Source organism: Protomyctophum bolini (assembly GCF_963924005.1).
Source record: "Protomyctophum bolini genome assembly, chromosome: 15".
NCBI classification, from domain to species: domain Eukaryota; kingdom Metazoa; phylum Chordata; class Actinopteri; order Myctophiformes; family Myctophidae; genus Protomyctophum; species Protomyctophum bolini.
Genome location: NC_137876.1, coordinates 33,853,690 through 33,871,254, shown reverse-complemented (window position 1 = coordinate 33,871,254; position 17,565 = coordinate 33,853,690). Strand labels below are relative to the sequence as shown.

Here is a 17,565-nt window from a genome sequence, read left to right as displayed (position 1 = left end):
GTCAAACTGTGCATCTGTACCTGAAAGGGGCAAGTCAAAGGCCAGAAAGCCCACCTCCTTTTAATGTCCTGTCAGTAGAAACTCAACCTGCACCTGAAATAAGCCCTTACCTCTCCCAGAGAAAGTTCATCCTTGAAAATGTAATGATTAGTCGCCAGAATCAAGATCCTTGGTGGTCTAAAACTTGAGTTATTGGTAAAATAACAGCAGGTTGGTGGTCATTTTGAAAAACAATGGCTGCCATGGTCACAGGACAAATCTAAATAGTACCACTGTATTTCTCATCTTTTAAAATGTATGATTAGTCGCCAAAATCAAGATCCTAGGTGGTCTAAAACTTGAGTTATTGTAAAATAACAGCAGGTGGCGGCCATTTTGAAAAAAAAAAGGCTGCTATGGTCACAGGACAAATCTAAATATTACCAATGTACCCCACATCCTTGAAAATGTATGATTAGTCACCAGAATCAAGATCCTAGGTGGTGTAGAACTTGAGTTATTGTAAAATAACAGCAGGTGGCGGCCATTTTGAAAAATGGCTGCCATGGTCACAGGGAAAGTCTAAATTGTACCACTGTATCCCTCATCCTTGAAAATGAGGTCTTAGTCACCAGAATCAAGATCCTAGGTGGTGTAGAACTTGAGTTATTGTAAAATAACATCAGGTGGCGGCTCTTTTGTAATATGGCTGCCATGGTCACCACGAGACAAATCTGTGATGGCCCCATAGCCAAAAATGTTCCTTAAGGCATGCTCTAACTGTGTGCCAAATTAGAATACTGCCCATTATTCAAAAACAATAATTTTATTGTTTTAGGAACACTTTTGTCAACTCCGTCAGATACACGTCAACTCCGTCAGACACAAAATCTGACGGAGTTGACGTCTGACGGAGTTGACAAAATGGCATTTGTTTTCATCTTAACCCTCTTTAGTACAATGTAGCCATTTTGTTTTTGCTTAATTTTGTTAGCTAAACCTAACCCCTAAACTAAAATAATAAACATTATTTTGGAATTCTTAACAAAGATCATAAAAATGTGCAGACGGAGTTGACATGTAAAAGCTGTGACCACATTGTTATCAACATTGTTTGTTTAAAATATCAAACAATTAAATGCTTGTCAGACCAGGTACTCCACTGTTGCAACAAATATAAATGGGACTTGGAAAAGGAGTCTTCAGGCTAAATCTGTCGACAATATTTTCTGATTAATTTAAGACTTTTAAAAAAACCTGACGGAGTTGACGGAGACGTGGGACGAACATTTGATATGAGATATTTAATAGAAAATATAAATTAAAATTAACTGTGTATATTATTTGCTATGTTGTTGACAATCTACTTTAATTTAGTATGTATATTTATGTGATTGTGACAGTATTAGACACTTTTTTGGCAGTTTGAAATTGTGGCCACTTGCTGGGGACAGGCTAAATACAGGCCTTTTTGGGTACAGGGCCTGCTTTTAACTAATTCAGATGGAATATGAAAACAATTATAATGAAATTAAGGGCATAATAATACACAACTGTATTACACTTAACTTTGCAAGTGCTTTTATTTTTATGAATTAATTTATTTTTTACATAAAATAAGGCTCTTATGTGTGGGACATGTTTTTTCCACTTTTGTCCCTCATCTCAAGAATGAGTGATATATACAAACAGGCAAACAACACAGACATGGGGGATACACAATCAATGGAATAGGCACAAATTGTAATGGAGAAATCTTATTTTATATTCTTTGATGGGGGTGGGGGGGTGGGGTGTTATTATCCACCCCAAATAAATGTGTCACTACTATATGATCTTTTTCCCCCCATAATCCTAATGGATATTAACAGCGTATGCACATGGACTCTGTTTGAACTTTAGTTAAAAAAGAAAAGAAAAGTATTCTGCGTCACCCCCACGGCACCCACTCTGAGAAACTCTGCAAAATGCCCAAATTGTAAATGGTGATACTGTAAGTGTGAGTGTGTACCTGTTTCCATGTGCATTCTGTTATGCAAGTGTGTGTTTTTGCACCAGCAGAGATCCAAGGCCAGTGACCCTCAGACTTTGTTCCGTCCCTCGGAGGTATATCATTAACCCTAAACCTGTGTGTTTTGCTGCTTGTGTGTATTTGTAAGATAGAGGGTGCTAAGTGCTATCCAGATGTCCTCACTAGAGAGCTAACACCATGTAAAAAAAATCAGCAACACTGCATTTGATATCCGTATTATCCGTGGCACTATGCTGCTGTTACTGTATACATTTGAGATTTTAGATATTTCAAACTCTACTGTACAACACTTGAATAGAATAGAATACAGGTACACACACTTAGATCTATGTGTATTTCACTTTAAAGCATAGATCTAAGTGTGGAAATATCTTCTATCAGGGTGGAGGCAAAGGTTTAGCTGGGTTGAAGGGGCTGGTCAGCCTGCCATAAAACCCACGTCACCTAATAAAATGCCAGAGGCTGTATATTATGCTTAATGGCTGTGATTGATGATTCTTTTTTTGTTTTTGCTTTGCAGGCATATATTGATTTTCTTATCTACAGGTTGTGTATTCATAGGAAATTAATTTTTGACAGCAGACATGTGCGTGCATGTGCATTTCTGAGAGTTTGCATGTCCTTTAATAATCTGTGTGTGTGTGTGTGTGTGTGTGTGTGTGTGTGTGTGTGTGTGTGTGTGTGTGTGTGTGTGTGTGTGTGTGTGTGTGTGTGTGTGTGCGTGTGCGTGTGTGTGTGTGCGTGTGTGTGTGTGTGTAGATTAGAACGTGTACAGAGCGTGATCCAATGTGGAGGCTTCACTGATGATTACCTGAGGGTGTCTGAGAGAGGGGGGGGAATGAGGACACACACACACACACACACACACACACACACACACATACACATACACACCCGCACCCACTGACCCATTGTCTCTGGGAAGGTTTACACTCATGGAGTCGTCAGGAGGAAAGGTAAGATAATTCTTCACTAAAAGTTTTTAAACTTTCCAACCCAAATGTGTAATCTGAGGCTGTAATGCACATCTGTACAGCTAGATGTTACAGATCAAGAACATAAGCTTGTCAGTGTTTTGCACAGGGTGACTTAATGATTGTCATGTCATTTTTTATAACATACTTTTTGATTACAAAAAGTATTTTGGTAACAGTGTTGAGCTGAAGAGTATCATATCAAATGACAGCAAATTAAATATTTATTATGACAGTCACATAAATCAAATAAATGTTTGAGTCATTACAATGATAACGTTTATGAATCTACTTCTGACAGCCTGCAGAGGCAGAGAATAACCTTTTTCCTGAAGGTGGTATAAGAATAGCAAGCATATGCATTTGTGTGTATTTCTCTATGTGTGTCTGTGTTTGCCTTTCTGGAAATGCATATGCATACACTGTCTGTGTGTGTCTCTGCATGTGTGAATGTTTGTATGTAAATATAGACGATTCACTTACCTCCCAATTCGATACAATATCGATACCTATAGCGGATTCGATTTATATTGCGATTCTTAAATATATTGTGATTTTTTCCAATTTACTTTGCTTTTATTATACTAGAACATTTTAAAACAATTCTAAACTATATACTGTAGTGTAGACCATGATAAGTTAAATCATACACTTCAATGCAGACAGATATATATTGCGATTCTTAAATATTTTGTAATTTATTGTGATTTCTTTACTTTGCTTTTATTATACTAGAACATTTTTTTTCATTTTTTTAAAACATATGTTTATTAATTTTCTTTACAGTACAAAAGTATTTTCAAACCAATTGACATATATTCCCCCCCCCCCCACATCCCCATGGCAGCACAAATATACTAGAACATTTTAAAACAATTCTACAAATATAAACCATGAAAAGTTAAATCATACGTCAGTCTTTCTGACATGAAAAAAAAGAAAGAAGAAATAAATAAAAATCAATTCAGAACTTTGCTATTCGATTTTAATCGCGATATATTGTTTTTACGATTATTCGTTTTTGTATTGATTACTGTTGTTCACTTTTTCAGCAGTTGACAGGGACCTTAGCAGTGGCTGTCTTCACTGCAGTCCTGGGGTCCCTGCAATATGGCTACAGTCTGGGAGTTATCAACGCCCCACAGAAGGTACTGTATTCATACAAAGGGAACAATAGCATTGATAAATAAAGTGTTGCCACCTACTTGTAAATAATACAGCTACTGCATGTACAGCTATAGCTACAGTAGATACTATACACCTGGGGTTGCAAGCATCTTGTTCTATTTATCCCTACCAGGATGGAGGACGGAGATTATGTTTTCGCCATGGGAATTTGTTGCCCCCAGCGTGTGTGTGTATGTGTCACACCACAGAATTTGGGTTTTATTTAGGGGTGTTAGGGGGGGGGGGGTAGGGACACAAGGTTATACTAACTATAAGTCAATCAGTACAAATCTACACTCTATATTGAGCAAGATATGAACATTGATAAGATCATAGTCAAAATATGACAGATACTTATTTACTCAATAAGTACAAAAAGCTATAGTATCAATTCCCTGATGAGATCATAAAATAAATAATAATAATTAAGATATATCCTACCATTACTATGCGAGTGCAATTCAACAACCCTGTTTTATATCAGTTATATGATCAGGGCAAGTTGCCCTGATCATATAACTGATATCTCTAGACTGATTAGCATGATAGCATCATACTTTACATAATGTTTACTGCACAGTGCCAGTAGGAGTAGGCCAAGGAAGATTCTTCCCAGTGACAGCGCCACAACAGGCCATTATATGAACTTTCAGGAAGTCAGGATTTCCCACTGGCTTCAGACTATGCTTCAGACACTATTGGTATTGGCTTCACTGCCCCCCTGGGACGCATGCTGGAGGTAAATAGTAAAATACCAGCGGGAGAGAACAAGACAAAACTAGAGCGAAAGTCCCCGCCAGGCCGGATTGCCTATACCCAAAGCTTTGCAGCAAATCTATAACTATATAAAAATAGTTAAACAGGCTGATTTGAGTGCATGCATGCTTGTCTGTGTGTCCGCCCTGTGCATTTGTGTCTATTATTAGCACACACACACACACACACACACACACCACACAGTTGCCAAACATACTTTACAGTATATGTGCACGCACCTAGATGTATGGACCATTTGCTGATCAATCGATATGTCTCTTTCGCAGATCATTCAGGAGCATTATGGGCGGTCCCTGGGCGTGTGGTCAGAGAAGTCTGCCATCCCATCAGAAAACAACACGGAGCACCAAGAGCTTGCGCCAGTTGCAAACGCTGCCGTGACCATGTATTGGTCTCTGTCTGTGGCAATCTTCTCCGTTGGAGGCATGGTTTCATCCTTTCTGGTGGGCTTCATTGGCGATCTGAGAGGGAGGTGAGAGAGGAGCCTCTCACCTTAATTCATGAAATGTTTTGCTTTTTTGGGAATGTTTTTTGAAAAACAATTATAAAATAATATTGAATGTACAGTATAGGAAACAAAAAAAATTAAGGAACCCATAAAAATGTGTCCACGACCGGGGACCTGTGAGCTCCAGGGGTTCTCCAGCTACACGGTTGCTAGGATCAAATGGATCCTTAATATGGGTCTGTAACTCTGAGAATGTACAAATGCACATTTTTACACTCTAAATTGAGTTAACTAAATTAACACTGAGGATTTTGGAGTGTAGATTGGTGTCCTAGAGATAAAAATGTTATCAAATGGGGTCAAATGCAGATGTTCCCAACCACTGGTACTAGTACCACTGGTGGTACAAAGAGGAGTCGCCCAAAAAAGGAGAAAAAAGACGAAAGTGGAATGAAATATTTATATTACTACAGGTAGTTATTCTGACCAAGCAATTGGTTGAAATAGGCTATCTGTGCTGACAGCACACCTAGACGTTGATAGAAGATTTGAGAATGGATTAATCACATTAGAAATATCATCAGTTGTGCTGAGTAGTGATTAGACAGAGTTTTGTCAGAGCAGGAGCATTATTGGCATAGGAATGGAACAAAGGGCAGATATATACACGCTCCTGTATTTTAACATCAGTTATTATGGTGGTAGGCTACTTGGAGAGCCAGATATCTTCTGAGGGGGTACTTCAGTATAAAAAGGTTGGGAACCCTTTTTTTTTAATGAAAAAGGACCCCCAGCAGGCCAGAGTAGATGAGAGAAGGGATAAATATGTGCTCTTGTGTGTGTGTTTCAGAGTGAAGGGGATGCTGATGGTGAACGTGCTGGCTGTGGCTGCTGGTCTGTTGATGGGGTTGTGTAAAATGTGGAAACCTCACATCATGGTCATCTCAGGCCGTGCAGTCATGGGCTTCTACTGTGGTACGCTGCCTATTATGACATGCCCAACATTGGGATGCTAGGGTTCATGTGGTTAACTGACCCTGTGTCAGACTACTGATTGGTCCCTGACCAACCAACCAGCAGGCTCATTCCTCCTTGTTCCGCCCTTCGGGTTGTTTATGCTAAGTTTTCGAAACATTTAGGGAAAATATAATTATTTTGGACGAGCAAAGTGATAATAAAACACGTTATGCCCAGTCACTCTACTGCACCAGAGATGTTTCTTTTTTCTGAGGTTCAAAGTAAGAATTGAATACATTAAATATCAATACGAAGTAGTGGATGCAGTTTGCAGAGAATGGATTTTTGTCCAACTAAGCAACAGCAAGCAATGGACGAGAATAGTGGCGGGCCTACGGGCGGGAGGCCACATTTAATATTACACTGGGCTTACACTGAATTAAACTGTGAATGTAGAAGGTCCCAGGTTCGAGCCCCAGTAATGTGCCGAGGTGTCCCTGAGCAAGACACTCAACCCCCATGTTGTTGTTTGTTTGTGTTTAAGGCTTGACGTCAGGGCTGGTGCCTATGTACATAGGAGAGATAGCTCCGAAGGCCTATAGAGGAGCTCTGGGTACACTACACCAGCTGGCTATAGTCACCGGTATCCTAATAAGCCAGGTGACTGACACCCACACACACACACACACACACACACACACACACACACACACACACACACACACACACACACACATACACACATACACACACACACACACACACACACACACACACACACACTAGATACGTATTGTGTGTGTGTGTGTGTGTGTGTGTGTGTGTGTGTGTGTGTGAGACTGTGTGCGTGCAGTGTGTTACGCATGTGAGTATACATACAGTATGTGTGTATCTGTGAGTATGTTTTATGTGTGCAAGTGCTTTTGTAAGCTCACTGCACACGTGTACATACATAATTATGTACTGTATGTGTGCTGGCGGGTTTGTCTGTATGTGTGTACTGTAGGTGATAGGCTTGGATTTCCTGCTTGGTAATGATGTGATGTGGCCCCTGCTGCTGGGACTGTCTGGGGCCCCAGCACTCTTACAGTCTCTCCTGCTGCCTTTCTGCCCCGAGAGCCCTCGATACCTGTACATCAAACTGGGCAAGGAGAACGAGGCCCGCAAGAGTAAGAGACACATACTGTACAGTACAAAGCACATTTGCATGAGAAAACAAATACCTACCACTGTGGTTCTCAAATGTTTTTATTCCAAGGACACCCATATCTCAGAGAGTGTACAAATTAGAGCTGCCTGACTGACAGTCACTGGACCCCAATTTGAGAATCACTCCGCACTCCCACTCCAAAGGTGCTATAACATAAACGCACAGACACTGATTTTCTTCCACTCCATGTAAATGAATGCAGCCATTCTCACTAGTTGCGCAAATGCGCACAGATGCTCCACTCGCGCACGTGAAAAATATTTTACGCTCTGGTTTGTCCTTGCTTGTGCATTGTCATTGAAATGCATATGACCAGACGTCTCTCTGTGGCCAGGTTTGGCAAGAACAGTCTTGCAAAAACCTGTGCGTGCAATTTAGCACATGGGAGTGAGGATGCTTTTTGGTGGGATTTTCTACTACAAATCACAGAGCCCCTTATTATTCTCATGCTCCTGCTCTTCTACATCTCTCCTCTTTCCCTCTATCATCTTCCTCTGTCTTCCACTCCCCCTCTCTCCCTTCTATACCATTTTATCTGTCATCCTTCTCTTGTGACTGTTTTCTGTCCCTCTTCTTGCCATCGATCCCTGGCTGTGTCCCTCTCTCTCCTTGTCAAGGCCTGCTTCGCTTCAAGGGGACGTATGACCCCACTCCTGATCTCGAGGAGATGAGGATAGAGAAGGAGGAGGCAGACAAGCAGGAGAGGGTCTCTATCCTCTCCTTGGTACGTCCCTATGGAAAAGACCACTGCTGGGCTGGAGGGAATGGCAAAAAACAATCTTAGCCAAAGCAACTTACACAAGAGCAGAATTAGCTTACATTCCAATGTCACCAATATTACGAGCAAACAATAGCTGCAAATGGACAGCAGAGCATATAGAGCTTCTTGGAATACTTGAACGTTTGTGCAAGGAGCAGTAGGTGCATAATAGTGACACAATCTAATACAACAGCATTCAATTACTTTATTTGTACAATGCAGGGAGGGATGGATGCATGGATGAATAGATGAATAGATAGATAGTCAAAATATAACATTTTTTTTTCCTTATATGTGGACAATGGAGGATCATTTTTTCTTTGCTTTGTCTTTAGCATTATACTGTTTCCTTGAGTGGATTCTTTCTTTAACATATTGTGTCACATGCTCCTTTCTAGATACGATCCACTGTGTATAGACAGCAGCTGTTTGTGGCCCTCGTGATGCACCTCTCGCAGCAGTTCTCTGGCATCAATGCTGTGAGTAGAACAGTGTTTCCCAAACTTTTTTGGTTCCGTTTGCACACTGTGACAATTTAGTAATCTCTTTGTTTCTCTCTGGGAAGACAGAAATGTAAATATGTTACTTAGTGAAAATAAATTGACTGCTTATATTTGTCTCTCAGATCTTCTATTACTCGACAGACATCTTCGAGCGGGCTGGAGTCGGTAACCCAGTCTACGCCACCATTGGAGTAGGGGTCATCAATACAGTCTTCACTATGGTGTCTGTGAGTAGACGCACGCACGCACGCACGCACGCACGCACGCACGCACGCACGCACGCACGCACGCACGCACGCACACACACACACACACACACACACACACACACACACACACACACACACACACACACACAATTACGACTCACTGAGTCAAAGGTGGTTATTGAAATAAGGCAAAGGTGTTTAATGCCAAAATGAAAGTTTTATTCCAGTATGGTTTGAGTGGCATACAATTTAGTGCTACAAAAGTGCTACAAAATGTGCTACAAGTGAGCAGGGCTGAGCAGGACCTAAAGCGAAGAACGAATCAAAAGTTACGTAATACTTTTTCCTAACAAAACCCTTCCCGAAATCTGACTACCTAACCTTATTAGCAATAAAAGAAAACCTAACTATTTGACTACGCTATTCTTTTACCTAACTCAAAACAAAAATACAAAGTGAGGAACCTGCTTGACTACCTGGTGAAACTAACTAATACTTACTAATACTACCTACTCTTGATCATAATACAATATGCACTTTAAACAGTATGTAGCAACTCTTACAAGATAGGACGTTAATCAGAGAATTAATGAATTTAAGGCACTATCTTTCCTGCACGGAGGGCACGCTGTCTCTACTCTGTGCTAGAGTTTAAACTGAAATGACAGCGGCCAGGAGTGAAGCCTTCAGGGTGGCTTTAAGCTGTCAGGTGGACTCAGATGGAGGAGCCAGTTGGATGCCGCAGGATTAGGAGCAGGCGACCAATGATGGAGCGTTAGGAATGCTCCCCACCAATGGCTGCGCTGACGGGGACGAATAAGCATAAGCATATTTTATTATCACATTCAACTGTGCATATATTTCCTGACCACTGGTGTGATGAGGGTTGGCACTGTAGCAAAACCAAGGGGCACATGACCACAGTCAGTTACACATGCACACATAGCCTATTACACTGAGGAAAAAACAAAAAAAACAATGCATTTAAAGATAGACATGTGTGTTATGTTCTAATAATATGGACACTGTGTTATATAATGGTTGAGATGCCTTTAAGAGACTGGTTATTATGGGATGCTACGATATACACAGCGCGGGAAATAACAAGGAAGTCTGTTCTGTACTGAGACAAGGAACTAAGTAAAGCAGTGTTGTTTCTGGTTCAATCGTGTGTGCGTGTCACTCTTTTACACATGTTCTAGGTGGCTCTGGTGGATAGGGCTGGCAGGCGCTCTCTGACTCTGGTTGGTCTTGCAGGGATGTGCTGCTGTGCCATTGCCATGACAGTGGGCCTCAACTTGCAGGTTTGTCTAGTCATCCTAGCTTCTGTCTGTCTGTCAAAGGAAGCACTCATTTGCTCCCTCCATCTGCAGACTCCAGTTAACATCTGATCTGTAGAGTAGAACCTGTTCTTTTCTTTGTCATCTGCAATGCAATAGCAGACTCTCATTGAGACCCCTTCCCCTTTTTTCAAATTCCTCACTTTCTTCCTTCTGTTGCTATACTGTATATTTCAATTATTTCTATAGTTTTTACTTGAATCGACAACTTCTTTATTTGACAGTGTTTTAGCCACAAAATACGGCACCATTTCAGTGTGTACTTTGACGAGGATATCAGTGGCCCTGACTGCACCGGACTGTTAAAATTACTTGCACGCTCTGCTTGCGCAAGTAATAACTAGAAAATACAAACAGTGTGGGCTCGAGTAGCTCGATAAGTACAGTATGATGATGATGTATGATGTATAGACCTCCACCCACGGTACTGTACCCACATGTAGTTGGGAAATGGGAATGGGAACATGTGGGAAATGTGTCTTTGTCTTTCATATTCAGAATGATACCTAAAACAAATCATGGTTCTAACAACATCTTGTGGATATGCAAACCACTATGGATATAGGGCGCATGAGAAACACCCTAAAAATGATAATTCTTGTTCTAAAAGTGACTTGTGCCCTCTCCTCTTCAGAATGATTACTCATGGATGAGCTACGTCAGCATGTCTGCCATTTTCATGTTTGTCAGCTTCTTTGAAATTGGCCCTGGCCCTATCCCATGGTTCATAGTGGCTGAGCTGTTCAGCCAGGGACCTCGGCCGGCAGCCATTGCTTTGTCTGGCTGCTGCAACTGGACTAGCAACTTTATAGTTGGCATGACCTTCCCTTACATACAGGTGAGCACACAAACATGCATGAAAACAAATGACCCCACACATATACACATACACAGCATGTATTCTTCTATTATTATTTTTATAGTTGTGTGCCCACTGAGCAATAGACAGCAATTGACGGCTATTAAAAATGCGATAAACGGCTCAAAATGAAAGTTTTTTAGACGTCTATCCTTAGATTAGACGTTTGTCGTTGATGCCTTTCCAGAAGCTATTTTCACCCAAATCTTATTATGTTATTTAGCATACCCAATACTAATATAATCAATTGGAAAATCTCTTTTATCAATTTGTTTGGTTTTTAACCATAACATACAGTATATACAGACCACTAGGGGGCGAGCCCAACTCGTTTGCAATGGTTTTTGAAAACCTTATAACCATACCTAACACCATGCCAACAATCCAAAAGAAAGTGCACGATCTTGTTGATTTTGGACGAATTGGGACCCAGATATCAGTGGGTGGGTTTCCTTTGGGTACACTGCTTTCCTTTCACACCAAAATGGTACTATACAGTATACATACCGGTATGTACAGTATATAGGCCTACTTGGAGTTGGCCCTCGAGCGTCGCAGTGTGGCTGCTCACTCCTAGGTAGTTGGGATTGGTCAGATGACAAATTTCCCCAACCTCTCAAGTTAGAGCTAAACAAATATAGATCTATGGGAAATGTATTATTTAATTAACACCATTGTATTTGTTTCCTCCAGGAATGGTTGGGGAATTATGTATTCATTCTGTTCGCTGGATTTCTCCTTACCTTCACTGTGTTTACTTACCTTCGGGTACCTGAGACCAAAGGGAAAACCTTTGAAGAAATTGCCGCTGTATTCCAGAAGGGCAAGAAAAAGGTACCCCCTGGACCCATAGCCGACACTGAGCTGGAGAAACTCAAATCAGCCACGGACGCCTGAGCACAGTATTTGGCATTGTGCGTGTATGTCACACACATACATTAGGCTACTGTACGATGCATTACAGGCAAATGAGGGAACCCTGTTCAGGCAGATTTATACTTAGTTACACGCCTGTGTCGTTCTCTGAACACATACCTATGTTCCCTCAGTTAAGGGTAGGGATGAGGTTAGTGTTAGTTTTGAGTTTGAGGGAACATTTTGGTGCACGATACAGTTCAACAAAGTATATTAAGCCCTTATAGAGCGCCGCAGTCCCGCCCCCTTTCAGAAAAGCGAGTGGCCCAGGAAGTGGAAGCCCCATGCATTCTCCCATCGGCACTTTTAATATAATTTATTTAAAGACGGTTACGCCGCGGACAAAGCCAATTCGGATCGTGACGAATCATGACAATGAACACAATATTTTGGGCCGATCAAATAATTTATAAGACGAAAAATAAAACAAATAGTGTTGTCTCCTGGCTTTCTTTTCTTCTTTCTAATGATTTGATCGTCCCAAAATATTGTGTTCATTGTCATGATTCGTCACGATCCGAATTGGCTTTGTCCGCGGCGTAACCGTCTTTAAATAAATTATATTAAAAGTGCCGATGGGAGAATGCATGGGGCTTCCACTTCCTGGGCCACTCGCTTTTCTGAAAGGGGGCGGGGACTGCGGCGCTCTATAGTGTTTGTATGTGGGAGGTCGTCCCTTGGAGCTTGTTAGGAATTCTATGCTTTCTCCAGGACAACTGAGCAGGTTATAGACAAGGGCCTTGAACTTCAGGTCCTCTGGTTAGAGGGCACTTCCCCTATCACCAATACAAATGTATTATATCTTTGCTGTCGGGAAGAAACCACCTAACTCTAAAATGTTCATTTTTCAGGAAATGAAAAATATCATTTATTCAGGAAATAAAGAAAACCGTATACACCTGTATATATTTTTTAAAACAAAGCAATGCTTCCTCATCAAAGTTGGTATTGTGACTTTATATAGCCATATTATTGTCAATTACTTGCATGACAGGGGGAGAGGTGGTGGAGTTAGCTGCTTTAGCAGGCAGTTTGAGGGTACAATTAATGGAGTTAAGAGGTTTTGCCTGAACCGCTTTTTACTTTTGTCATTGGTTCAATATTTTCTTAATCATCACACAGACGTAAAGGGTGTTCAATAGCACTGATTTATGCAAATAAATAATAATCAAAACCTCAAAAATGGAGTTAGGTGGTTTCCTCCCGACAGTGATAATATGTGCCTGTAAGCCTGTTGTTATGTGCAGTATACTTTGTAAGCTAATACAGTAACTGAACATTATGATGAGAGACGTTTGTATATCTGGAGTTTTGTTTACATATCTGACACTAAGTTATCTCAAAACTATAAGCCTCTCTTCCAGTATTGGCTATTTTGCACACTGAAAGTCCAAATAAACTTTAGTCTGGTTTGACTGGTTATCAACCATACACAACTGAAACAATCTAATTTGTTTGCTGAAAAATGTATTCAATGTATATATATATATATATATATATATATATATATATATATATATATATAAATAAATAACATTGTGTTTCATTTTTTTTGTGCTGCAGTAAATCAGATTAATTTATCTAGTGGTTACAGTATATCCTCATCACAACACCCCCATCCATGGTGCTGATCATAATGCAGGTGGCAGTCAGTATATGAGAAAATGAAGATTTCTGCAGATAGGATTTAATTTACCAAAATATAGTCCCTCTCCCTCATCCTACAGCAATGCCTCTTCAAGACTACATGGGAACCTCAATAAACATGCAGTCACTCTGATGATCTGATCCAAACATTCACCATTGACCCATGTTCAATTCATCGTAACAATTAGAGACATACAAATATACTCTATATAGCAAAAAACAGGAAATCATCATAGGGGAGGTAAAAAGGAAAGAAACAAAAGGGGTGGGGGGATTCAGGTTTTACGGGGACCAGCTTTGAGAGCGGTTTTGAAGGAGTCAAGGGATTCGCATGTGTCTTAATGACATGTTGGTAGGGCGTTCCACATTTTGGTGGCATAGGAGCGAAAATAATTTAGTCCCTTGTTTGTGCCGAATCTGGGTTGCACATGGTTAGTTGCGCTCCCTCTGGTGTTATGGGTGTGGACTTCATTGACATTAAGGAAGTATTTAGCCAGGTACATGGGTTGGGTATCTTGGTGCTGTATCAAATCTTGTGGGCCAGGCCCATTGCAAGATGCTGTACTCTGTCGTCAACCCTAAGCCATTCCAGTATGTCAAAAGGGCAGGAGGTGGGTTCGTGGAGTGAGGCCAAGTAGTAACCTGACAAGTTTGTTTTGGGAAGCCTGGAGCCTTGTCTTAAGGGCCTTTGAGGTGCTGTGGTACCAAGAGGTGCATGCATAGTCGTAGAAACCTTCTACTAGGGCTCCTGTTAGGGTCTTCATAGACTCTTCAAGGTGTTTTTGTTGACCAGTGAGGAGATCCTGTATAGGAATCTTGTTCTTTGGTTGACTTTTTTGATTATGTTGGTGGCCACTTTATCACCGGAAAGAATTGCCTCTGCGGCTTGGCTTCAGGATGGAACCTAGGTAAGTAATTTTGTGTGATATTGTCAGTTTGTCACCCACATACACTAAATAAGAAGCCATCTGCCTTGCTGAGATTACTATTTGATCCAAGATAGTTTGTTATCAGCGAGCCAGATGCAGATTCTACCTAGTTCAGAGCTGAGGACCATTTCAACCTGCAGTTTGTTCCTGTCCGAGACCAGCAGTGCCGAGTCATCTGCGAACAGCATAGGACAGGACAAGCTGATGTCATAGTATAGTCCTAGTGGTATACTGTGGTTACTCAGGTCGTTTGATGCGTATGTCCTGTGGCAGCGTATGACGTAATAATTAGTTGTGCTTGATATGGCAGTGGTGTCAGATTACATACATGTATACATAGGGGCATTACCTTTAATCCACCCAACACTTATCATCATTACGTCACCATCGAAAACCAATTATACCCTGGCATTGGTACATATCTTCATCACTTCATGTGCGGTACGGGACATACGCATCGTAGCACCTGATGAAAAACTACTTGCACGCTCTGATTGCGCATTGCGCAAGTAATAATAAAATGTTAGGTATTTTCTGTTATTTTGTGGGTGATTGGTCCTGGTCCTTAAAGCTGGGTGGCGGGAAGGAATCTTATCAGGAGGTCGCATAGCAACGCCCAGCCTCTGTGCTTTGAAGGAGGTCGCCATAGCAACGCCCAGCCTCTGTGCTTTGAAGGAGGTCGCCATAGCAACGCCCAGCCTCTGTGCTTTGAAGGAGGTCGCCATAGCAACGCCCAGCCTCTGTGCTTTGAAGGAGGTCGCCATAGCAACGCCCAGCCTCTGTGCTTTGAAGGAGGTCGCCATAGCAACGCCCAGCCTCTGTGCTTTGAAGGAGGTCGCCATAGCAACGCCCAGCCTCTGTGCTTTGAAGGAGGTCGCCATAGCAACGCCCAGCCTCTGTGCTTTCCCGGTCCAGGCTGGTTTGCCAGTGACGTGATTTATGAACTACAAGTCATTCAAAACTACATATATTGCATAGTTTCCTGGTTTGTAATAAGCAGGGAAGCCACTCCTGGCTTACACGTCCTTCTGTACGCTGTTCCCATTTTGAGTAAAAAGATATAAATACCACGCTCCATTTTGAGAGAGGGCTGGAGAGACCATTTTCAATCTGCCCTCTGGGGCAGGTTCGAATCTTATTATACAGTATATATATATATTGCTGTATGTGAATCTTAATTATTTCTCTCACGAATCATAATATAATGGCTAAAACCTATAATTGCTCTGGCTGGACTAGCCCTAGAACGGCTCTTGTTGTTACATACAGTATGCACAGTATTTCACATACAGAGCCATAGAACACCCAGGTTAATTTCAGTTCGGGTTCAAAATGTGCGCCATAAATGTGATAAATGCTCCGTTTGTACTCACCCATTAAATAATTCCAAAGACGTGGTGTGAAAAATGGTCCTCTAGTTTTATATCCATGTGAAAGTTCTGGCACAAAACGCGTATTTAGTGAATTATCTCCACTTTTTCAAGAGATGCACACGGACATCTTTCTCTCCGGGCGAGGGGGACACAGACACAAACACAGACGTCATCACCAATTGACCAGGGAAACGCAAAAGTTTGCAGTCACACAATTGGCAGGTGGTGTGATTAATTACCCAGCACCTATCGCAAAGCACCTGCCAATTGTGTGACCGCAAACTTTTGCGTTTCCCTGGTCAATTGGTGATGACGTCTGTGTTTGTGTCTGTGTCCCCCTCGCCCGGAGAGAAAGATGTCCGTGTGCATCTCTTGAAAAAGTGGAGATAATTCACTAAATACGCGTTTTGTGCCAGAACTTTCACATGGATATAAAACTAGAGGACCATATTTCACTCCACGTCTTTGGAATTATTTAATGGGTGAGTACAAACGGAGCATTTATCACATTTATGGCGCACATTTTCATATCTACAAGGAAACGATGGAAGCTATCTATGCCTTATGATACATGAAAATTTACGAAGTATAATTAAATGATCACAGGCATTCTAGGTATATGGCTGGACATCCTTTCTTTCGGTGGACTTTGTGATGCATCCTTGTATTTAAAAGGTAATTCTCTTAAAGTATCCTGGTTAAAGCTAAGCTGAGTACCAACCTTACATAGTCAAGAATGGTTTTAAACCCTTCTGATAGGCACTGAATTTGGTGCAGAATATATATTGTAATTCGATTACTTTCTAAAAGTATTTTTGGGAGTTCCGGAGCTCCCAGTCTCTTGTCTCTAGCTAATTCTCATAGCTATCGAAGTATAGTCTTATCACAGTAGTTTTTTTATACAGTCCTTATCTTAAAATACATATCTAGTGGATTTTTATATCCATCAATAATAATAACAATAATAATATAAACAAATCACATGGAGAGTGATTTGTCAGGAACATGCCCGAAACACTGAGAATCCACCCAAAATAGTTTTATGGTATATATTTAATGCAAAATACTTGGTCTAAATGCATCAAATTGGCTTTCTACAGTGTTTATGAATGTGGATATGCACAACAAATTAGATTTATGATTAATGCATTAATAATTAATGCATATAAAAAAAACCTTCATGCCCGAAAACCCCAGCATTCCATAAAAATATTCTGCATCAAATCTGCTTTTTAGAGTGTTCATCCATGGATGTGGATATGTACAATATATGATTTATGGAGGGACAGACAGTAGGCTGACAGGAAATGGGGAGAGAGAGATGGGGGGGATGACATGCAGTAAAGGCCGTCGGGATCGGGAGTCGAACCCGCGGCACACTGCCAGACTGGATTACCAGCCAAGGTGCCTGGACCGCTGAGCCATGGCCAAGGCCTAGACCAAGTATTTTGCACCCCTTTTGGACGACTGGGTCAAATTTGGCACA

General features: G+C 41.2%; 1 protein-coding gene across 1 annotated transcript; it reads left to right on the top strand.

The window, feature by feature from the left end:
• Nucleotides 1-2,946: 2,946 nt before the first annotated feature.
• Nucleotides 2,947-12,112, top strand: slc2a2 (solute carrier family 2 member 2; the record flags this gene model as incomplete). Its single annotated transcript, XM_080784340.1, has 12 exons — nucleotides 2,947-2,967; nucleotides 4,038-4,133; nucleotides 5,196-5,401; nucleotides 6,228-6,352; nucleotides 6,879-6,994; nucleotides 7,341-7,503; nucleotides 8,162-8,268; nucleotides 8,703-8,783; nucleotides 8,930-9,034; nucleotides 10,219-10,320; nucleotides 10,991-11,194; nucleotides 11,909-12,112. The coding sequence occupies 12 exons, from the start codon at nucleotides 2,947-2,949 to the stop codon at nucleotides 12,110-12,112; spliced, it is 1,530 nt and encodes a 509-aa protein (XP_080640466.1).
• Nucleotides 12,113-17,565: the final 5,453 nt, after the last annotated feature.